Source organism: Chiloscyllium plagiosum, unplaced genomic scaffold (genome assembly GCF_037043375.1).
Source record: "Chiloscyllium plagiosum isolate Xiang-an unplaced genomic scaffold, Cpla_swu_hap1 HiC_scaffold_1, whole genome shotgun sequence".
In the NCBI taxonomy this organism is placed as follows: Eukaryota; Metazoa; Chordata; class Chondrichthyes; order Orectolobiformes; family Hemiscylliidae; genus Chiloscyllium; species Chiloscyllium plagiosum.
This window is the reverse complement of record NW_028270139.1, coordinates 82665607-82690542: the sequence shown is the minus strand read 5'-3', so window position 1 is coordinate 82690542 and position 24936 is coordinate 82665607. Positions and strand designations below refer to the sequence as shown.

The window sequence follows — 24936 nt, the reverse complement described above, 5'->3', positions numbered from 1 at the left end:
AGGCAACATTTAGACATCACAAAATCATTAGAGTTTAAAAAAGTGAAATTATCTACATACATTTGTAATTAGTGGACTTTGCACATATGTCGCAGAATGTATGTCAACTAGATGGTGCCTCACTGGAGGGAAAACTGTGATCACAGGCTTCTCTTGTGGAAACTGTGGAGGAAGTAAGCTAGAATTGCAGAAGAAAAAATTTGCAATTAAATTTGTACTTTTTTATTCTAGATCTTTTTGTAGTTTAGACAAATAGACCCATTTTTTGCATGTTACAGAATGTCAGGTCCAAAAATGAATATAGTGCACGGAGTATAAACATAGATATTAACTTCTATTAGCATTCTTCATACATTTTGGGTAATAGTGACAGGTTATATATTTGTTACCATCCAGACATCCTAGAGGCATTGGTTCTTTCAGGTGAGAGGCCTGGTTAAGTTAAACTGAATGTTTAGCAGAGCATCAAAATCCACAATTCCCTTTTGGAATTTAAGAAATGTTCCAATGGCTTCTCATTTTTAAAAATGGACCACTTTAAAGGATTGACAAAACTACAACTATGGTTAAAAGTTAAAACTTGGAAAACACAAGGTCGTCTTATACCAGTGGAGAAAAGGCAGAGCAATATTTTGAGCGGGATTCTTCTTCACAACTGAAAAAGTGAAAGGTGGGCAAGCATTAATCAGGCAAAAAGGAAAAATAAAAATAAAATTGTTCAAGTCTTAATTGATAGTAAAACCCTTATCCTGAAAACATTTCTAATATCTTGTATTTTATTAATATTTAGTTCAGGAGTGCTTATTGTTAGAATGTTTTCTCCCATTCCACTTCAAAAAACAATGGCTCTCTTCTGTTTGGCTTAATTCCATTTTTATTTATTTTCCTTTTATTTGAGGGGAATAGTAGAAATTCACTTTGTTTTAAACATATACACTTTTCAGTCATGAAAGATCTACTGTTCTAACTTCAAGGTCTGATTTAGGGGTAGTTTTTTTTTCCCCTGTTTTCACACTCTTTGCTAATTACTGGATCTTTTGCTGTTGCAACTACTAATGTTTAAAAAATTCTCGATTAACTGTTTATGAGGGTGAGACTTATACACTTAATGGTAACATCCTGGGGAGTGTTGCCAAATAAAGAAACCTTGAATTGCAGGTTTTAGTTCCTTGAAAGTGGAATCACAGGTAGACTAGGTGGTGAAGGTGGTGTTTGGAACGCTTGCCTTTATTGGTCAGTACAATGTCTATAGATGTTAGGAGGTCATGTGGCTGTACAGGACATTAGTTGGGCCACTTTTGGAATACTAGTCTCCCTGCTAAAGGAAAGATGTTGTGAAACTTGAAGGGGTTCAGAAAAGGATGTTGTCAGAGTTGAGCTCGAGGCAGAAGTTGAGGCTATTTTCTCTGCAGCATGGGGGGGTGGGAGAGAAGGAGGGGGGGGGTGGGGGGAGGAAGGAAGGGGGGGGGGAAGGGGGGGTAAAGAGGGGAGGTTTGGGTGATGGCCTTTCCTCAACCTATGTACAAAGTACAGATGCTGCTGGGTTTTCTTGGCTATGAAATTGGTCTTGAGGGACCAGGTGATATTCTCTACTAGGTGAACACCAAGAAATTTGATGCTCTTCACAATCTTCACAGGGGAGCCGATGACCAGCTCAGAATGGTCACTCCGTAACCCTCCTGAAGTCAACAACCATGTCCTTCGTTTTGCCCACATTCAGAGACAGGTTGTTGGCTCTGTGTAAGTCTGTTAGCCGTTGCACTTCCCCTCTGTATACTGATGCGTCATCCCTGCTAATGCAACCCACTACCGTTGTGTCTTCAGTGAACTTAATAATATGATTTGGGCTGTGCATCACTGCTCAGTCATGTGTCAGCAGGGTGAACAGCAATGGTGTAAGCACACAGCCCTATGCTCAGTGTGATGGCATTGGAGATGCTGCTCCAATCTGGTCTGACTGAGATCTCCCAGTCAAGAAGACCAGGATCCAGTTAGAGAGAGATGTATTCCAGCCCAGCAGGTTCAGCCTTCCAATCAGGTTCTGAGAAATCTTGGTGTTAAATACAGAACAGAAGTGTGCAGATGTTCTTTTTGTCCAGGTGGGTGAGGGCCAGGGGCAGATGGAGGGTGGTGGAGATGGCATCATCATCTGTTGAGCAGTTGGGATGATACGTGAGGGTGTCCAGTGAGGGAGGCAGCTGGGTATTAATGCAATGGGGAAGTAGTCGTTGAGGCACGACACTGAGGCCTTCTTTAGCATGGGGACGATGGTAGCAGCCTTGCAGCACATTGGAACTACGGCACAACTCAGGTGTTAAAGATGCCTGTGACAACATCTACCAGCGCATCAGAGCATCCTCTGAACACTCTACCATGGTTGTTATCTGGTCCAACAGCCTTACGTGGGCTGACTCTACACAAAGTTATCCTCACATCGGCTGTGGTAAGACAACACCTGGGCATTGGGAGGGGAGATGGTCTTCCTTGCCGCCACATCATTGCGTGCATATAAACCGTGCATATAAGTTGTTCAACTCATCCGGGAGGGAAGCATCACCAGTACAAGAAAGCGATGCAGTTCGGTGATTGGTGATGGTTTGAATACCCTTCCATATGCTCCGCATATCACTGATGTCCTGAAAAAGGCTGCATATTCTCTGTGCGGATGCACGTTTGCCTCTTTGATGGCCGGGGACAGGTTTTTTTTAATGTACAGCATGGAAACAGACCTTTCGGTCCAACCCTTCCATGCCGACCAGATATCCCAACCCAATCTTGTCCCACCTGCCAGCACCCGGCCCATATCCCTCCAAACCCTTCCTATTCAAATACACATCCAAATGCCTCTTAAATGTTGCAATTGTACCAGCTTCCACCACATCCTCTGGCAGCTCATTCCATACACTTACCACCCTCTGCGGGGTTGGCCCTCACTGTTGTTAGGGCTGCCTTGACATCTGCTCTGAAGGCAGAATCACGGGTCCTCAGCAGCGCACACACCTTTGTGGTTATCCATAACTGCTGGTTGGGGTGAGAAGTGATGGTCTTGGTCACAGTGCCATCATCAGTGCAGTTCAAATCACCGACACCTTCTACTCTAAGTTAGCAGAGTTGCCATCTCCTTAAACATGCACCTGTGTGCTCAAAGCAATCTTAAAGAGCAGAAATGGCTCCTGCCAGCTAGGTTTTCACCTGCTTCAGAACTGGTTTGACACCTCTGATGAGCAGTCTATATGCTGGGATTAGAGTTACAGAGATGTGGTCTGAGGAGCTGAGGTGGGGGTGGGGCTCTGCCCTGTACGCATTGAGATTGTTTGTATAAACAAGATCCAGCGCACTTCCCCCCTCTCATTACAAAGTCCACACGATGGTGGAATTTAGAGAGCACAGACTTGAGATTCGCATGGTTAGAATCTCCAGCAACAATAAACAGTCCACCAGGATGTGCTTCTTCAATCACTAATAGCCCCATACAGTTCAGAGTGCCTCCTTAGCATTAGCACTGGGAGGATGTAAACTTTGGAGCTCAAGTGCATGGTTCTCTGAAAGTGGAGTCACAGTTAGACAGGGGCAGTGAAGACGACTTTTGGCATACTGGCCTTAAAAGGTCACGGTACTGAGTACAGAAGTTGGTAAGTTATGTTACAGTTGTACAGGACATTAGTGAAGCCGCATTTGCAGTACTGCATTCAATTTTGGTCACCCTGCTATAGGAGGGATGTTATTAAACTGGAAAGAGTGCAGAAGACATTTACAAGGATGTTGCGAGGACTCAGGGTCTGAGTTATACGGAAATGTTGGACAAGCTAGGAGTTGTTTCTTTACAGCATAGGAGACTGAGAGGGGGGGGGGGGGGGGGGACTTGTGGAGATGCATAGGATCATGAGAGGCTTGGACAGGGTAAATGCATGTAATCTCTTTCCCAGGGTTGGGAATTGAGGTCTGGAGCTCATCAGTTTAAGGTTAGAAGGGAAAGAATAAAAGGGAACCAGAGGGGCCATTTTATTTTTGTTTTACACAGAGAGTGGCACACATATGGACTGAGCTGCCAGTGGAAGAGGTTGAGGCAGGTACATTAACAACATTTAAATTGGACAAATACATGGATAGGAAAAGGTTTAGAAGGATATGGGCCAAGTGCAGGGAAACGAGGTTAGAGTGGATGGACATTTTGGTTGGCATGGACCAGTTTGGGCCAAAGAGCCTGACTCCGTGCCGTAGGACTCTGATCCTGCTGCATTTTTACATTTTCGTTTAAGAGCTGCAGCTTGTTAAACAAAGAAAAATTCAATTTGATCAAATAACAGCAACATTTCAACTCAACCTTTCCTCAGTCGGCATCTTAGACCAAAATTGTTAGAGTTTGCAGCCTAATCAGCATGTCATGTTTTATCATGTAAAAAGCTTGAAGTATGTCAATCCTTCAAAGGACATTTCATGAAACAGGCTGCCAACATGGAAGGCTATAGTGAGAGGTTCCCTTCTTGAGATTCTTACATGCTTGATGCAACTGCAATATGCCAACTTCTTTGAACAGCCACAGTTTATTTAAGTACGTACCAGTTTTTGGAGGAGCACTTAACATTCTTTACGATGCTTGCTGAGCATGTCAAGCAAGGCTCCCCGAACAAGGGAACCATCCTTCCTTGATACATCACAGTCAGCCATGCATGCAAGACACAAGCCCCTGCCACGCCCCCACACTCACTTGCCAAACAAAAACAATGTACAGTGAGAGGTTAGGCGATTCCTTAAACTGCAGCATTTACAGAATATAATTAGTTTGTCACCTCCCGCCTTTAAGACAGAAAACACCCCCCCCACCCCCAACCCAGAGATATCGAATTTCTTACGTCAGCAGAACAAATTAACCCTTTAACATCTCAATAGCTGTTAGAATTTAGCGTAAAAAAATGGAAAAAGAAACTCAAATGTATACTTTAAATACTTACATGTTTAAATTGATTGTTTTATTGTTTATCGTAAACGGTAGTCTGTACTCCACATCCTTCTGTATTTCCACTATACTGTACAGAAATAAATACAATTGAACAACATTACAATAAATAACGAGACTTGCCAGCATGAAAATTAGACCAAAAGCAATAATATTTAAACTGCTAATTAAAAAATTTGGATAGAAATCCTGTATGCAAAACGTTGCCTGTAGTAATTAGATTAGATTAGATTACAGTGTGGAAACAGGCCCTTCGGCCCAACAAGTCCACACCGACCCGCCGAAGCGAAACCCACCCATACCCCTACATTTACCCCTTATCTAACACTACGGGCAATTTAGCATGGCCCACCTGACCCTGCACATCTTTGTGACTGTGGGAGGAAACCGGAGCACCCGGAGGAAACCCACGCAGACACGGGGAGAACGTGCAAACTCCACACAGTCAGTGGCCTGAGGCGGGAATTGAACCCGGGTCTCTGGCGCTGTGAAGCAGCAGTGCTAACCACTGTGCCACCGTGCCGCCCACAATGTGCTTGCTGATTTGTCAGCTTTTGGTCTTGTAGAGTATGCAAGTGAAATCACATTCTCTACTCTATTACAGACAGAGGCACACTAATTATGTTTATCAGGGTAACTAATAAGACTTTTTTTTCCAGTAAATAAGTTTAGTTGTATTGTAAAGAAACAAGCAATTAGTTGATTAAGTCTTTGTTGTTTAGTTTAGACGAGTTAAGATTCCCTCCCCCCATCATCAGAAGTTATATCATTACCAGAACCCATTTTAACAAGGGTTTGCAGCACAGCCACAGCTTAACTTGTATGTGATGATGTTGTGGTTTTAAGAGGTTGTTTTGTCCTGTTTTTGTTTTTGAAAGAGACGATTTAAGACAGAAGTGCTGAGATGTCCAACTGGAAAGCCAATAAACAGCTTGTGAAGACTTGGGGTTTGTTTTTTTTTAAAACAATGGACCATAGAGGCAGCTTATTGGGTGTGACCAGTTCTCAAAGACCAGGGCGTGCAGATTTTTCTTAAACTTTTAGATTCAGCAGAAGGTGCTGCAGTCTTGATGAAGCAGAAGCTTTTCCTTCCCTATCTTGCTTACAGCTAGTAGTTGGGGCTTCTCTTTCTACTGCGGGTATTGCGAGAGAGAAAATCTGTTTTTAGATTTGCCTTTTTGCCAAGGGATGTGTTTATGGAATATTACTATATTGAACACTTAATTCGCAATAGTTAATGTATTATTGTTCTGTTAAATGTTCCAATAGAATTAAGTTATCCTAAGTTCTCTTGCTTTTCTTGTACTTTAATTATGACGTTGAATAAATGACGTTTTGTTCAATGTAGAGTAGTTTGACCAATTGAATTGCAACTTGAATATAGTCTTTAAAATAAGAAAAAGTTAGGGTCTAGGCTACCTTCTTACAATATTTTTAGGTCATAGAGTCATGGAGATGTACAGCACAGAAACAGATCCTTTGGTCCAACTCTTCCAAACCGACCAGATATCCCAACCCAATCTCGTCCCACCTGCCAGCATCTGGCCCATATCCTTCCAAACCCTTCCTATTCATATACCCATCCAGATGCCTTTGAAATGTTGCAATTGTACTAGCCTCCACCACTTCCTCTGGCAGCTCATTCCATACACGTACCACCCTCTGCATGAAAAAGTTGCCCCTTAGGTCTCTTTTATATCTTTCCCTCTCATCCTAAACCTATGCCCTCTAGTTCTGGACTCCCCGACCCCAGGGAAAAGACTTTGCCTATTTACCCTATCCATGCCCCTCATAATTTTGTAAACCTCTATAACATCATCCCTCAGCTTCCGACGCTCCAGGGAAAACAGCCCCATCCTGCTCAGCCTCTCCCTGTAGGTCAGATCCTCCAACCCTGGCAACATCCTTGTAAATCTTTTCTGAACCCTTTCAAGTTTCACAACATCTTTCTGATAGGAAGGAGACCAGAATTGCACGCAATATTCCAACAGTGGCCGATCCAATGTCCTGTACAGCCACAACATGACCTCCCAACTCCTGTACTCAATACTCTGACCAATAAAGGAAACCATACCAAACGCCTTCTTCACTACCCTATCTACCTGTGACTCTACTTTCAAGGAGCTATGAACCTGCACTCCAAGCTCTCTTTGTTCAGCAACACTCCCTAGGACCTTACCATTAAGTGTATAAGTCCTGCTAAGATTTGCTTTCCCAAAATGCAGCACCTCGCATTTATCTGAATTAAACTCCATCTGCCACTTCTCAGCCCATTGGCCCATCTGATCAAGATCCTGTTGTAATCTGAGGTAACCTTCTTCGCTGTCCACTACACCTCCAATCTTGGCATCATCGGCAAAATTATTTACTGTACCTCTTGTGCTCACATCCAAATCATTTATATAAATGATGAAAAGTAGTGGACCCTGCACCGATCCTTGTGACACTCCACTGGTCACAGGCCTCAAGTCCGAAAAACAACCCACCACCACCCTCTGTCTTCTACCTTTGAGCCAGTTCTATATCCAAATGGCGTGGTCTAGTCCGGTCCATAACATTATGTAATGATTTTGTCTAATCTCCCCGTAATTCAATGCAACTATTTTACTTTTCTGTACTCCTAACACTTGCTAAGAAAAGGACAAATCAGTTTATCTGAACATCACTATTCATAAATTAAGATCTTTCCAGAATTAGTACTTCATCCCAATGGAGAAATGAATAAAACAAATTTTATAAAGGTTTAGTTCATAACCATCTCCTGATTTCCAGCATAACCCTAGTGAATTTAAGTTAAATCTTTGCCATTGCTTTTATATCTTCCCCATAATGGGCAGTAAAACAGTGAGCAATGCTCCAAATGTAATCCTGTCTAACTTTAATGTTGTTTTTCACTTTTGCTCTATGACTCAAGATCGAAAGTCAAAAGATTCAATTTGTCTCATTTAAATCTAATTGGCTATCTTTAATAACCATATATTCAGATTGCTATATTGAGAAACTACAGATTTATGAAGGTAAGCAAAATAGAAGAATATTTTGTTAGGGGAAGATGAAATGGTAGGAGGAAGTTTGTTTGGAATTCATTAAATTGCTCTTTAGCTGAGATGATAGACCCAGTGAAGAGTTCCCTTTCTGCTCTTCTTCTGCCTATTGAAGACTGCTCGATGAAGACTGCTCTGATGGCCAGTTTACCATCCTAAGAATAAATACCTATTTATTTTTGATAGGATGCATTTGGCAGTATTGAGAAAGTCTATAGTCTTAAAACTTGCCTTTAAACATTTAGTCTAAATTGTAATGCTGAATTATAGAACACATTTACTGCACTAGAAAATAGACAGACAGGAAGGCTCAGAAAAAGGGGGGAAACTTAAAGAATGCAAAAGATAGGGAGACCTGGGCTCACCAAGTGATAACAGGATGCTGTAAGGCAATTCAGAACATTGAGGAGAAAGTGAGGACTGAAGATGCTGGAGATCAGAGCTCAAAAATGTGTTGCTGGAAAAGCGCAGGTCAGGCAGCATCCAAGGAGCAGGAGAATCGATGTTTTGGGCATAAGCCCTTCTTCAGGAATGAGGAAGGTGTGCCAAGCAGGCTAAGATAAAAGGTAGGGAGGAGGGACTTGGGGGAGGGGCATTGGGAATGCAATAGGTGGAAGGAGGTTAAGGTGAGGGTGATAGGCCGGACGGGGGTGGGGGCAGAGAGGTCAGGAAGAAGATTGCAGGTCAAGATTGCTGAGTCCGAGGGTTGGGACTGAGATAAGGTGGGGAGGGGAAATGAGGAAGCTGGAGAAATCTGCATTCATCCCTTGTGGTTGGAGGGTTCCTAGGCGGTGCAGTGAGAAAGTGACTCACTGAAATCCTTGTAGAGGGAGGAAGAGAGCTTCTTCAAGGAAGGCATCCTTGCAAGAGGATTCGCAGTAGGTTAAAATCAACTAGGAGAAAGTGAAGACTGCAGATGGTGGAGATCAGAGCTGAAAAATGTGTTGCTGGAAAAGCGCAACAGGTCAGGCAGCATTAATTAAGAACATTTGCCTTGGCGTCGGTGAATCTGTGTGAACAGGACACCAAGTGATAACTTTCACAGCCATTCCCTTGTGAAATTAATGACAGATTTTGAATCTGACCTTGAAACTAAACTCAGTACTATCAAAAGCTTTGTAATTAACAGTTAGCTGCTGCCAATTATAATGGATTTTTATTACCCCTTGCAAGCAGGGCAGTCAGAGAGAGAAAAGAAATCTTTGCTATTACAAAACCCTGACCTGAGAGTTCAAAAGGACACTAGAGAGAGAGAGACCATTTTAGTGCTGAGGCTGTTGAATCCATAGAAAATTAACTCTTAGTGCTTATCTGCTTTGGATTGAATTTAATTGCATTTTGAGACTTTTGATGATTTTGAGCAGCCATTACAGGTTATGAAATGCAAACTCTGTAAAAGGAAATATTGATAAAGCTTTAACTTACTTGCTGTTTTTACAGACCTTACTGACTGCCCCACTGTCAATTCTAACTAATCAGATCTTATGTCTTATTTGAATTTGAATCACAAACTTGAACAGGCATGTTTAATTCGAGACTAATTCTTCATCTTAAATACAACCTTGCAGTAACATTTCAGCCTCAGGTACAGAATGATTCTGTGCTTAAGATAAAAAGCATGAATCTGCTCGCAGCTTAAAATTATTCTAAACCTAACATTGAAGAGATTCTGACACAATCTGTCAGGAAGCCATTTTATGGTCAAACGTTTACCCTCCTTGCTAAGGAGCTATTTCGTAAAACAATGATATCAGACATGCAAGCTGTGCAAGGTTACCTTATGACATTTCCCGCTTAATTTAGATTGGTACTTCTTTATAGGAACTTATCTCGCCGCAGACGCCTAACTCGGCTGGATTTCTTTTTCCCATCTGATGGATAGCTCAAGCCTGTGGGAGTGATCAGTCAAGTGCACACAGACCTGTCAATTAACTTTTCTTCTTTACGAATTATTGTCTTTCACTGTTATCTGTCTAATTAAGAACATGCAACGTTTTTGTAAACTTTTGTATAAAGGAAGCCACTTTGTATCAGTACATCGGAGTAGCCTGCTGGGGCACTTGAAAAGCTGGTACCCTATTCTCCAAGGTTATTAGAACCCAGTTAGTTTAGCTTATAGTTATCAGTGTTATATGGTAACAGTGATGCTATTAGTGAATAAAGGGGATGACTAAAATTAAACTAAACTGTCTGTAAGAGGATTTTATTCCAGACTTCAAAAGAGTATGATCTCTGGGACAAACCGAGAGAGAGAGGTTTACAGGTCTGAGTCCACAAGGGATTCCCTGGGCCGTCTCAAATCTGTACTTTAACAGTATCTGGGTAGCATAGTCTTCAGAGTGTCAGTGTGGACTCAATGGTCTGAATGGTTTGCTTATACACTGTAGGGATTCTATGATAACTCTAGACTTGGCTATTCTAATACTTTCCTGGCTAGTTTCCAACATTCTACCCTCTGCTAACTTGAGGTCCTGCAAATCTCTGGTAACTATATCTTGACTCTCAGCAAGTCTCGTTTTCCTATTAGGCCTGTGCTCAATGCAAGGTAAACACAGAATTTAAATTCTTCGTCCTTTTCCAATCCCTCCAGGAACTTAATAGACTCTCTCCTTAATTCTTTCCAAACCACAACCCACTCTCCTCCAATTCACCTTGTGCACCTTCAATTTTAATTGCTTCACCATTGGTAGTGTGCCTTGGTCACTCAGGTTCTCGGCTCCAGGATACCCTACCTACCTCACTTCTCTCCTTTTAAGACAACCAGGAAAAGTACAACCTCAACCAAGCTCTTGGCTACCTGACCGAATATCTCCTTATGTTCTTCGTTGCCACACATTATCTTATAAAACACCTGTAAAGCACCTTGGGCCATTTCATTATATTAAGGTGCTACTTAAATCCAAGTTGTTGCACAAGGTAGTCTGACTAACACCCTGGACACTTACCCTGTTTGCAAACCAACCTATAACAGTTTTACTGACAGAAACTGTCTGCATTCAGATCTGGAATCTGCCCTCATCAAATCCACCCTATTGTTTTCCAGAGAGATATGATGGCTAGCATACGAACAATGAACTGGCAGTGGGCCACTTGGCCCAGCGAGCCTGTTCCGCCATTCAACGAAGTCAAGGTTGATCTGATTTTAACCTTAACTTTATCTTCATGTTTCATTCATGTGGCAGTCAAGAATCTACCTCTGCCGTGAAAATAGTTAAAGATTCTGAATCCACTGCCTTTTGACAAAGGGAATTCCAAAGACTCCAAATCCTTAGGGAAAACATTGTTTCCTCACCTTTGTTATAAATGGGAGATTATTATTTTAAACCATGACTCATAATTCTAGCTTCTCCCACAAAAAAGAAATACCCCCTATCCAGTCCCCTCAGGATATTATAGGTTTTTAATTAGTTAACTTCCGGTTCTTCTAAACTCTGGAATATACAGACCTGTCGAGCCTTTCCTCAAGTCAATCTGCTCATTTCAGGTATTAGTCTAATAAACATCCTTCTGTAAATACAGTTACCAGTGCTGTACACGGTACTCCAGATGTGGTGTGACTGATGCCCCTCATAAGTGAAGCCTAACCCCCTACCTCTTGCATTCAATTCCCTTGCAATAAATCATAACATTTGATTAGCTTTCCTGATTACTTGCTACATCTGTACGCTAACCCTCTGTGATTCATGCACTCGCACACCCAGATCTCTCTGCATCCTCTCACTGCTTAGATAATTTGCTTTCATTCGGTCTGATAAAACAGATGGATAACTTCACATCTTCCCATATTGTACTCCATTACCAGATCTTTCCCACTCACTTAACCTTGCTCCATTTGTTAGCTCCTTGTGCCTTCTTAACAATTCACATCCTTATCTTTCTGCTTAAATTTAGCTCTCATACCTTTGTATCAAAGATATCAGCATCCGATACTGCCAATATCACACATGTGGAAATCATTGCCACGGAGTGCAGTGGAAGCCGGGACGCTAAATGTCTTCAAGGCCGAGATTGATAGATTCTTGTTGTCTAGAGGAATTAAGGGCTACGGGGAGAACGCTGGTAAGTGGAGCTGAAATGCGCATCAGCCATGATTGAATGGCGGAGTGGACTCGATGGGCCGAATGGCCTTACTTCCACTCCTATGTCTTATGGTCTTACTATTTAACAAAGTAACTCTACGGAATATGTCCATACATCACAATATTTGTATCAGTCTTAATGAAACGTGACCATGGGCTCCACCTGTCAACAACCCTTGTCTTCATGCCATAGAGGCAGAGGAGATTTTAACCTATAAAAAGCTTGCTTTATGTGGCTAAGGAATAGGATGTCTTAAACATGACATACATGCAAATACTTCTAGCATACAAAATGCTGGGTCAGTCTTAGCATAAGCTTATAACCCAAACAGGAGCTCTGCTACTCCATCTTCAAAAAATGTGAATAAATATGTTATATATACATAGAAAATATAAATTGTCTTCCTTCCCATGATGTGGAGGTGCCAGTGTTGGACGGAGGTGAACAAAGTCAGAAGTCATACAACACCTGATGTAGTCCAACAGATTTATTTGAAATCACAAGCTTTTGGAGTATTGCTCTTTCATCACATGAAGTGGAGGGAAGCACACAGGCTCAGCCGACATATTCTGTGCCAGTGCTCTTCCCTCCACTTCACTTGACGGAGGAGCAGTGCTCCAAATCTTGTGATTTCAAATAAACCTGTTGGACTATAACCTGGTGTCATGTGACTTTTGACTTCCTTCCTTCCCATAACCATTTTATTTTTGGAAGTATATCCAATTCTCTCAATTATTAATACTGAACCTGTTGCAATAGTCTCTTGACAATGCATTCCACATCATAACTTGCTACATCTAAAACACTTCATTTATCCAGATACTTTCCCAACTCACTTAATTTACAATCCTCTGGTTACCATCCTTCTCCAAGTGAAAGCAATTTCGCCTTTCTATGTTTATCAAAAACTCCTCAATTTTGAATACCTATCAAATTTCCCCTTAATCTTGCTCAATCACAGGAGAACAGTTCTTCTCTAGCCTCTTTGCATAACTGAAGTCCCCTGAATTATTCTGGGGAACTTCCTCTGCACCCTTCGCCAAGGCCTTCAAACCACCCTGCAGTTGATTTTCAAAGTTTGACAATATTCTAGTTCAGACCTCACCTGTGATTCAAAACACTGAGTATAACTTCATTACTTTTTATTCTATTCTTCTACTTTTAAAATCCAGAATCACGTTTTATAAAACACAGCTCTTTTTAGGCAGAAGCACAAGTTGGTATGTGAATCTCTCTGGCCCTGCACACATCCAGTAAAATTGTGCTGTTTACTTTCTGTTGCTCAATTTACAATTTGGCATGTTAAAATGTACACTATTTGTTCCTGTAATAGATGCTGAAAACTGCAAATGTACAACTACTCCTTGCGAATGTGTTTCGTTGACGAACAAATATTGACAGTGCATCTTATGACTATGAGATTTAAACAATGATAGCATAGTTCATGGCTCTAAGTGTTTTGACAGCTTGTCACAAGATTTGATGCCAAGTCAGGCATGTACTTTTACAATTGAAAATAGAGCCTAAAGTCATATTTCACATGACCAGGAAATTAAGCAATATCTCAAATCTCTTGCATACTGTTCATATGAGCATCACTGAAATACTTTGGTATATGAACAAGACAGACACACATGTTCAGGTTCAGCAAAGTGTTCAGTATAATTTTAACTTGAACGAGATGGATTTTGGTCACAAAACCCCAAGTCGTCCCATTTCAAACTACACAAGTGAAAGCGATAAAGGACATCAACGTTTGAGTTAATCTACTGTCTTCAGGGGTTATGTTACTTCTGTTTTCAGGGAGTTAAATACAGTCTGCACATCAAAAAGTGTTGACTCCCAATGAGCATAGGAGAGGTGTAACATTTATGAACTATTTGTTTTTGTGAAAAATGCAATATTTTCAAGCACACTAACTATGCACATAATGCAAATAATTTAATAACCAAGATTTGAAATGCTCATGCTCCACAATATAAAACCTTCCCTCTCCAATTAACAATAAACTATCATTGACAAACAGGCAGTAATTTTTACAGACAGCTACTGCAGCTAATACTACTGCTTGTTTATGCCTCCAACACTACTGGTCAAGTAATCATTTTGTTTGTAATTGCTGCAGTCATGCAAATACTGTATTTGTAATAGAATTTCAGTTTATTCAAGGACCTGTTATGTTTAAGAGAACCTTTGTCTGCCAAATCCATCCTTTACAAATTTGTGTTAGAGCTCTTAAAAAAAGCAGCTAGAAATGACAAATTTGCTGAAAATAGCACCTTCATTTTACATAGATATAAAAAGGCAGGAGTATTTTATCCAGCTACTTGAATTTCTTTGCCATTCTCTACCATGGCTGATATTCCACCTACAAAACTGGATAATCTCACACTTCACCATATAATATTCATTCTTGGTGTTTTTGCATATTTATCCAACCTGTACAAATTTCCTTTCCCCATCACTCTCCTAATTACATTTCCACTTAGTTTTGTGTTAATTGCAAACATGGGAATAGTACATTTATTCACCACTTGCAAATCAATGATACAGATTGTGAACAGCTGGGTCCAAGCACTGATCCTTGCAGTGCCTCAAGCCAGGGTCTGCCTGGTCAATCATGTTACATTCCTGCTCCTCCCTCCCCCCCCCCACCAATGCATCAACTGTTTCCATAACTATCTCTTTCATCAGGCTGAGACAGTCATAGAGTTGCACAGCACGGAAACAGACCAGTCAGTTCAATTCGTCCATGTTGACCAGATATCCGAAATTCATCGATCCCATTTGCCAACATCTGACTAATATTCCTCTGTATCCTTCCTGTTCATGTATACACCCAGATGCCTTTTAAGTGTCCTAATTGTACCAACCTCCACCACAACCTTGAGCAGCTCATTCCATCCACATGTCACCCTCTATTTGAAAAAGTTGCCACTTATGTCTCTTTTAAATCTTTCCCCTCTCACCTTAAATGTACGCCCTCTGATTTTGGGCTCCCCACTCCAGTGAAAAGATCTTGCTATTCACCCTATCCATGCCCCTCATGATTTTATAAACCTCAATAAGGTCACCCCTCAGCCTCTGACACTCCAAGGAAAGTAGCCCCAGCTTAGAGTCATAGATATGTACAGTACAAAAACAAATCGTTCGGTCCAACATTCCGACCAGATATCCTAACCTAATACCATTTACCAGCACTTGGCCCATAGTCCTCGAAACCCTTCCTGGTCCCATCATGATGCCTTTTAAGGATGTAACTGTACCACTCTCCACCACTTCCTCTCACAGCTCATTTCAAACACGCACCACCCTGTGAGAGAAAAAGTTACCCCTTAAGTCCCTTTTAAATATCTCCCCTCTCACCTGAAACATATGCCCTCTAGTTCTTAAATCGACCACACTAGGGAAAAGACCTCGTCTATTTACCCTATTCATACCCTTCATGATTTTATAAACCTCTATAAGGTCATCCCTCAGCCTCCGATGCTACAGGAAAAACCGCCTCAGCCTTTTCAACTTCTTCCTATAGTTCAAATCCTTCAACCCTGCCAACATCCTTGTAAATCTTTTCTGGGCCCTTTCAACTGTCACAACATCCTTCAGATACGAGGGAGACCAAAATTAAACACAATATTCTAATGTCCTGTACTGCCGAAATATGACCTCCCAACTCCTATACTCAATGCTGTGACCAATAATCAAAAGCATATCCTATTTACTATCCTATCCTATTATACTATCCTACTTACCTGCGACTCCACTTTTAAGAAACTATGAACCTGCACTCCAAGGTCTCTTTGTTCAGCAAAACTCCCCAAGACGTGACTATTAAGTGACTCAGCCCTGCTAAGATTTGCTTTTCCAAAATGCCGCACCTCACATTTATCTAAATCAAACTCCACCTGCTGCTCCTCAGCCCATTGTCCCATGTGATCAAAATCCTGTTGTACTCTGCAGTAACCTTCTTCGCTGTCCACGCCCCCAAATTTGGCGTCATTTGCAAATTTACAAACTGTACCTCCTGTAATGTAATCTAAAAGAATAGTTGCAGGAGACCCCTGCACTACCTGCCTGCCCCTCCTACCTTTCCTAGAGTCAACTCATCTACCTGACTATCTGCAGTTTTTCCTCCCTTCCTATAACTGCCATCCATCAAAGCCCTAGTTCCTGTAAATTCCTTGTTGCTTCTCACTGCCATTCCAATCGATCCATGTGATCTGGTAGGATTCTTAACCAAAGACACTTCCTGCAGACGTAATCATTAGTAACATGAAAACTCTTCCTTATTCAGCCTCTCTCTACAGCTCAAATCCTTCAACCCTGGCAATATCCTTGTAAATCTTTTCTGAACCCTTTCAAGCTTCACAACATCTTCCCTGTACTAAGAGCAGAATTGCACACAGTATTCCAATAGAGGCCTAACCAATGTCAGCTACATGACCTGCCAACTGCTATATTCAATCAAGGCAAGCATACCAAACACATTCACTATCCTATCTACTTGCAACTCCACTTTCAAGTAACCATAAACCTGCATTCCAAGGTCTCTTTTGTTGATTGGGGATTTACTTACATTCAATCCCACTGAAAGAAATTGTTTTGATTTTTTAAACTAATTTCATTCAGTTTCTCATTGAGAGTAGTCCCTTGGTTATTTAATTTACCTACAGAACAAAGTACTGATTTAACCTCTCAAATTTCCTTATTCCCTAAAATCAACTCTAAAGTTCTGCTAGTCTTTACATACAAACATACTCTTTGAAGCCTTCTTAAAAAAATTTGTTCGTTTACATTCATATTCATCTTTCTCTTCATGTATCAGTTTATTGGTATTTCTTCATAATGTTAGGTTAGATTTAAGTGCAAAGTTTAAATTACATCGTTTTCAAATTAATGGAAACGTACATAGCATTATTCTCACTCCTACCTAAAGGTGCATTTATCACCTTCTCATTGTATAATTTTACATCTGAAATAGTCTGTCCCCTAATTACTTCAAATACTAGGCAAAACGACAGGGTGGAATGGAGGATGATACAGTCCCCGATTTTCATTGTTATGAACTGGTATATAGCTCTATTACATTGCTCCCCTATACCATCAGCAGCGAGCCAGATCTAGGCGAAAGATTCACGACCTGACAAAAAAACTGCAGACGCGGGATTCCAAGGTACTCAAAAAGGAGGCTGGAAGAACACAGCAAGCCGAGCAGCATCAGGAGGTGGAGAGGTCAACGTTTCGGCTATAACCTTCTTCAGGACTGGAGTCCAGACTTCAGGTTGACTTTTCCACCTGCTGATGCTGCGTGGCTTGCGGTGTTCTTGCAACTTCCCGCTTGCCTACTACGAAAAACTCAGGACAGCTGACTGACCTTCCCAGCAACATTTCCAACCGACGTTCTTCCTATTTACTGTGGCCGGTTCTACAGCCACTCTGTGTACTGCTGAGAGCAAGCGGGTTTTAAAGGTGCCCCTCAGTCACGCAAGGCCCCACTTACCCGCTATGCGAGCTCTTCACCGACTCTATCTGCCGCTGGCGCTGCTGCTGTAAACTGGTGAGAGGCTGCAGGTGTCCGGAGCCACCACCGCTGCCTTTGGACGACGGAAAAATCCAATTCATCCTGCCGGCCGAGCTCAGCGAGCACACCAACCACTTAACGAACTCACAGTGGCGCCGAATGGCTCATCTCTCCCTCTCCCTTTCCTACCCTCGCCTCCACCCAACAATTGTCAGACTTCAGCCGCTCCACCCGACGGACGACAGGGAAACCATCGGCGACTGCGCACTCGAAACCGGCAACCACCTCCGCGTCCGCACACTCTGTGTAAAACGTCATCACAGTCGACCGACCTCCGCCGGAGACCCCCCTCCGACCGCTACCAAAACAAATTTCTATTCCATCAAGAGCCAGTCTGTAAATTATTCAGTGTTGTAGCGCACAGACGTCAGATTTCTCCGGCTGAGATTGTTTGTAAATTTTGCATTCGTTCAAGCGTCGGGGTAAAAGTTGAAAGGTGAATGCGCATGATCTGATGACGTCAGAGGGTTGCGTGGTGGCCGTAATGGAGGACGCGGGTGGGTTCTTGAGGCACTGAGGAGACTGGCTTGTGCTTTAATAGTTAAAGAGTGTTCAGAGCCCGCTCACGTCTAACGCAGGTAAAAAAAAACCCACCGTCTTAGAAACGGCAACGCTCATACATTTCTGTTCGTGGTTATTCGAGTTGCTGTTAGGTAGTTGTTTGGTATCTTCACTACTGTCCGAAAGGGGCAGAATTTCTTCCCCTACGCCCCACCCCCCTCCCCTATCCGCGTGTCTCAAAGATAATAATAAACAATGTTTCATCAGACGTGGAACTTTCCTGAGTTAATACAGTGGTGTGTTATTAAAGAGAGTCAACGTGACCAACATATGGCACGTCTACAGATTACACGATGTTAGGAGTAGATTGTACGACAAAGTTGACTTGGCGAAACCGTGTGCAGTGGATGCTTTTAAATAAATTACACGTCCTGATATTCAACACATTCACGCATTGAGTTTTCCTATTTAAGTGATCTACGTTGATATTGAAAAGCCTGGAAAAGTGGCAGAAGCCAGTTTAGTTATGGAGAAGGATTAAATTCATCCCCAAAAGAGACTTTTCAAAAAGTCTTAATTGCTTGTCAGCAATGTTTTGTAAAATGTTTATAACTTGCATATATCAGCCATTTGATGTAAGATAATTATAATGCAACTTTATGATCTGGCGTACTTTTATTGGGTTTATCATGGTTGCTTGCATTAGGAGATGATGGGCATTTGTATCATCAGACACATTGAGAATTTGCCTTTAAAATCTTGTCATGGTCTCTCAAGCTACTGGAAAATGCAGCTGATTTAAATGATAGTGATTTCAAATGAGATGCATCTTAATTACATAAAGATGTTTACTTGTTTGAGTGTGTCTGACATAAGGCTGCAACAAATCTTGTTTGGAGAAGTCTAAAAATTTACTTGCGTATTGCTTGTAAGAGCATGTTCTCAATTTTTGTTGTATTGAAACTTTGTTTAGAATTCTGTTATTAATTGCTCCAACTCTTACTCGATGCACTGTTTGTGTCATATCTGGTTCTTTTGTAACATGTAAATGCAGTTCACTAACAACATTATTAAGTTGCATTCTGAAATTATACTGTTTATGCTAAACAAGTGTCTTACTGGAAAGCTTCTTTAAGTAACAACTTGGCAGACTTGGACTAGTTTGCAGATTTCTTGTGTGAAGTTATAACCCTGTAACTATTCAATCCTTCAGTTTTCTTTAAATAATTATTGAGCCAGCAATTAGCATTGATTCCTGCTTGCAATGAAAGGCTTTCTGGAGCTACTGCAATCTGTGGTGAAAGCACTCCCAAAGCTGTTAGATAGAAAATTCCAGGCTTTGACCCAATGAAGAAGGAACGTTAATTTCTATCTTAAGTCAGGATACTCTGTAATTTAAAGGAAAGCTTGAAGCCCAAGCATTTGCAGTTTATATCTTTCTAGTTGATGGATGTCATGCATGGGTTTAGGAAATGTTGCTGGAATGTACTTCAGATTACTGCTGGAGTGGTTGAGATTGGAACAAGAGTTAATGATTAAAAAGATTGCAGAGGTAGTTGACCGTCTTGATCAGCCTAAAATAGTAGCCAAGAAGAGATTTGGAATTCTTGGATAGCATACAAAATTTATTGCAGTCTTATCACCTTTTGAACTGAGGAATTAGAGGACCATAGTAGGTCATCCGCAATTTCATTTTGGACAAAATGTATTGACAACTGATGCAATGAATCCTGGTCCCGCAAGAGACAAGGTTACAATATGGGAACAGAAAGCAAACTCATTGCTAGGACTGTTCTGGTTAAGGTGTATGGACAAGAGTAGAAGAGTAAAGCAGTTTCACTGACCTGGACAATGAAGGAAAGACATTAACAGGGAATGGCATGGTAACAGTATCAAATGCTGCAGAGAGGCCTCAGAATGATGAACACATACACATAAATCAAAGTATCAGAGGAGTTTATTTGTGAAGTTGTTTATTTGATGTTGCTGCTGTGATGGGATGAACCCCAAATTGGAGAAATTAAAATATGGTTGTGCAGAGAACATTACTGTTTGGGAGGCTGAAGATGGGGTGATGGTTTGCAATGTCACTAGATTTGTGGGAAATAATTTTTTTATTATTGAAGTAGAATATATGAAACTGTTTGTTTGAGTTTGGCTAGAAAAATTAATGAAAGAATTGCCAGGAAAAGTTCAAGTCTTTGGAGTTAGATAGAGAAGCTTAGCACAAAACTCTGTTCCACATTGAGCACTAGAAAGCATACTTATTCTGAGTGCTAAGCTGCTCAGAATTTTACCAGCATACGTGGTACAAAAAATGACTTGCTGTAGAAATGGAAAAGCTTATTTTCAATTAATAGTGTATATTTGTATATTTTTAAAAATGTGTTTTGTAGTAAGGAAGGTAAAACTTTTAACCTGAAAGCATTATTATTTTTGCTCTGTTCTGTGCATCTATCTGGTCCATTAGCAGCATAAAGCAAGTATTCTGCCATATTTTATGTCACGATCCTAATTGACACAAGAACACCTTTAAAAATTTACCCCTCTATCTTCCTGCCTAATTAGATGCCCCTCCACCATTAAAGCTCACTATGGAGGAGGGGATTAAATTTATCTCGCTCTTGCTCTCGCTCTCGCTCTCGCTCTCTCTCCTCCTGTTTATTGAAGACCCATTTCTGGGAGCTAACAGTTTACTTTGCCATCTCCCCTTGAAGTAATCTGTTATTACTTCTGTGAAGCACCTTTTTAATGTTTAAGTTAATATTTAAATTATTCTACCAAGAAAGCTGTTTTGTTGGAGAATTGTTGATTTTATAGTCTTCTCAGTTACTTGTTTCATATTGCAAAATAGTCATTAATAAAATTTTTCAAAAGTTTGCCCATTGTTTATCTATGAAGAGCTCAGATATATTAGAATTATTTTGGGTATATATTCAAATACTCAAGACACTGCGTTGATTTATTTTGAGTACTGTTAGAAAATGTACATATTTTGTCAAAACATTTTGTCCTGCAAGCCTAAGGAAAACTTGCAAGAAATACCAAGGTAAAGCAAAAACAAAATCTATACTTGGAAGAGTGTTGATTGGTTGACAAGTGGACTCTTCATAGTAGAGACATTAGGTTGGACAAGTCAGTTAATGACAACTGACTGTTAATGACCAAGCTTTGTTTAAGTTTTAAACTAAGCTGGTTGGCTGTGATTCATCAAGGCGTTGTGCTGAGAAATGTGCAAGTGAATTGTTGCCACCTATTTTCTTGATTTGAAATAGGCACTGTGTGTGTGTGTGTGTGTATGATTTCTGCCTGCAAAGAACAGGGCTGTCTGTATTAAAATGTAGTTTCCAGTATGCACATTCTCCAAACCACCTAAAATGATTGTTACTGTAATTCTACATGCATTGAGGACTACTTAGTAAATTTTGTCCAACCATGTAGTCACTTCTCAAGTTGAATACTATTCAGTTTTTAAAGTGCTTTCTGTGGTGTATAGTCGTGCTTTGGGAACATTCAAAGGGAGATGTGCCTTTTCGTTTATCCACCTGGTTTTGGTACATATAGTCTATGTAGTAGCATCATATTGGCATTGAAATTCATATAAACATTCATTTGTGGGATAGACAAAGTTTTTTTTTTGGCTTGACCATTCCATCCTTGACATATAGCAACCATTTGTGTTGCTATTTCATAGTAGCAGTGTGAAATAACTGTTTACCTGTTGACTATATCTTTGAGATACATCAGGCATATTTTGAGATCAAAAGTGGAGGCCTTGCGCCCATTTGTGAGTTTGCAGTCTACGTAATGTGAAACGAACCAGTCAATATAGTCATTATTATGTAGGATAGCTTTGATGCACCCCATTTCAACATCAGGCTTTCACTGCTCACAAATGGCTTAGGCCCTAATTTCTGCATGATTGCGCTGACAGCCAATTTAGGATTGCCACTCAGGTGTGCAGTGTGGCACACCTGTAGGTGCAAGAAACTACATTTATCAATAAATCTGGCCCCGTTCTTCGCAAACAGAACTGGGTCACTTCTCGGGCAGTGCCTCGACCAATCAGCACTTTCCTCTCCAACAGTAGAAATTTTTCTTTTACCTTGGTTTTTCCAATAAATTGTTCAAATTGGTGTGGGACAAAACACATGTCTTTTTTCAGCACTATTGTTGTTCTGTACTATTTATTTATGGTTAATTTCTTGTGGAGAGACATTTTTATGAGCAAGCCCATTTTCCTACAAAATGGAAAAAACTCACCATGATGAACTTGAGTTTGGAGAGTATATTTTGTCCTTAAATAGAATATCAGCAATTTGCAGAGGTTATTCCAGCCTCCTATTGATACTGAAATCCTATTGCTTGATTCGTTGCATTTTTTTTTAACATTCTAATTGTAGTCAATTTATGTTTTCAAGGTAAATAGTGAGTGAAGGTCGGGCAGTAAGCTTGGACTTCCTCATTTACAGCTCATCCATATTTAACGTGCAGTGCTTTGATGACTGCTATTTGAATTTACCAACATGCCAGCGGCGACAGTAGATCACAGCCAAAGAATCTGCGAGGTCTGGGCTTGTAACCTGGATGAAGAGATGAAGAGAATACGTCAAGTAATTCGTAAATTCAACTATGTTGCAATGGTAAGACAGCTATTTTGTCAGTTTTGAAAGGAAAAAACAACATTGTGATGTTGATTTTTTTTGGGCAATATTTTAAAATTTTTTTTCATAACCAAAGCCATTTTTATATTTATTTTCTAATAACTAATAAATTTTGGCTTAAAAAAACAGTAGAAATATTGATTGAACATGAAGGTAAAGCTTTCTATTTAGCCGTAATCAGAGATGAACCACAATAAAACCAACTTTAGAAAGGGACAAACAGTTTATATAGCTTGAGTAGTGGGTGCTGGTTGGTAGTCTTTAGTTAGCAGAAACTATTGACTGCCTTGGCAAGTGGACTTTGATTGGCCAGGGCATTGCCATGGAGGTGTGTAGAAGAGCTGTTTTCTTTGTGAAAAAAGTGCAGTGGTTGAACGTATATTCCTTCTGTTTACAAAAAACAGTGTCCAATGTGGAAGAAATGTAAGTTTCAGCACATGAAAATACGTCCCACTACAAGCAAATACGTCCCACTACAAGCACATTTTAAAGTTAGTTTCTGGTGTCCTTTTTTGCACTGTCAGGATTATTTGGTAAACTTTTACTCAATGGCAGAATCGTATCTAACGATGGACACAGTTCTGAGTTTTGCAAGCACAGGCTGATTGAGCACATTGGATAATCAAAGGACAGTGTTGTATGATGCACCAGCTAACCTGGCTTGACATTAAATGAGATAGTGAGCAGATGATTAGAACCCTACTTGCAAAGTTTCTGATTATACTAACCTTGTACTAATCTTATAGGAATCCAATTGCATATATTGTGCAGTGAATGTAAGTGTGTGGTGGATGGTAGTTAAAAAAAAACATTCTCCATTTCTTAATTAGCATATTGAGGAAAAGAAACTAGTTGTCTGTTCAAATTCTCCTTTGAAATGGAGCATCGGATTGTGGTGCAGTATCCCTAACATGAACCGGGAAGCTGATTTCAAATCCCACCTGCTCCAGAAATGCATGATAACATCTCTGGATAGGCTGATAAGCAAAAGGAACGTTTAAAGATGTATACAGAAGTTCTTAGGTGCAGCTGCAGATTCAAATATAACAAATGTTTGATCTATGCATTGGAGGTATGTAGGCATTAAGTGGTAATTACAATAAAGACACACATGATTGAACCAATAAAAATGTTCACAAGAACCGGGTTTAGGATAGATCCTATGGCAACACCATGGTATTGTTGAAACTGAACTCCATCACGCATCTTGCTTGGTTTGTAAGTTCGACTAAAACAGGTTTACAGTGAGGTTAGAATGTAAGACTAGAAGCAGGAGTAGGCCGTCCAGCCCTTCGATTCCTGATGAAGGGCTTTTGCCCGAAACATCGATTTTCCTGCTCCTCGGATGCTGCCTGACCTGCTGTGATTTTCCACCAAACTCTAATCTTGACTCTAATTTCCAGCATCTGCAGTACACAGTTCTACCCATCCGGCCATTCAAACCTGCTCAGCTACTCAATAAGATCATGGCTAATCTTTTCGTGGACTCAGCTCTACTTACCCATCACCATATCCCTCAGAGGTTATATGCTTTGGCAGGAAAGATAGAGGATCTGAATATTATTCAGATAGAGAAAGATAACAGAAAGCTATGGAAGGATTTGGGAATCTTTGTCTATGAATCACAAAAAGTTAGCATCCAACTTCAGTGGTTGGCCTTTATTTCAAAAGGGAATGAAGTATAAAGTAAATAGGCTTTGCGAAAACAATGCCAACCACAGCTAGAATACTGTGAACAGTTTTGGGTTCCTTATCTAAAGAAATATTTATTGGCATTGAGACAGTCCATAGAAGGTTCACTAAGTGATATTGGGTATGGAAGAACTATCATCTGAGGAGATGTTGAGCAAATTGGGCCTGTGCTCATTGAAACTTAGAAGAATGATGTGCAACCTTACTGAAAAATACAAGATTCTGAGGGGACTTGACAGCGTAGATAAGGAAAGGTGGATTTCCCCTGTGAGACAGTTCAGAACCATCAGGCATGATCTCAGAATAAGGTTGGCACATTTGAGACATGAGAAATTTCTTTTTTGAGGATAGTAAATCCTTGCAATTCCTTATCGTAGAGTGCTGTTGAAGCTGGCTCTGTAAGTATACCCAAGCTGA

The 24936-nt window shown here is 40.6% G+C and overlaps 2 protein-coding genes across 4 annotated transcripts in view; one reads left to right on the top strand and one right to left on the bottom strand.

Annotated features, from left to right (window-relative positions):
- The window catches only part of vps37a (VPS37A subunit of ESCRT-I), a 45032-nt gene extending 27204 nt beyond the window's left edge, over positions 1-17828 (bottom strand). For both annotated transcript variants that reach the window (XM_043690135.2, XM_043690127.2), the window contains exons 1-3: positions 17582-17828; positions 4953-5027; positions 61-178 (exon numbers count right to left, since the gene is read on the bottom strand). In XM_043690135.2, coding sequence (XP_043546070.1) covers positions 61-178; positions 4953-5027; positions 17582-17703 — 315 coding nt within the window. In that variant the 5' untranslated portion in view covers positions 17704-17828. The remainder of the gene's footprint in view (positions 1-60; positions 179-4952; positions 5028-17581) is intronic.
- A 286-nt stretch (positions 17829-18114) lies between these two features.
- cnot7 (CCR4-NOT transcription complex, subunit 7) overlaps positions 18115-24936 on the top strand; it is a 45998-nt gene continuing 39176 nt past the window's right edge. For both annotated transcript variants that reach the window (XM_043690166.2, XM_043690184.2), the window contains exons 1-2: positions 18115-18240; positions 22585-22806. In XM_043690166.2, coding sequence (XP_043546101.1) covers positions 22690-22806 — 117 coding nt within the window. In that variant the 5' untranslated portion in view covers positions 18115-18240; positions 22585-22689. The remainder of the gene's footprint in view (positions 18241-22584; positions 22807-24936) is intronic.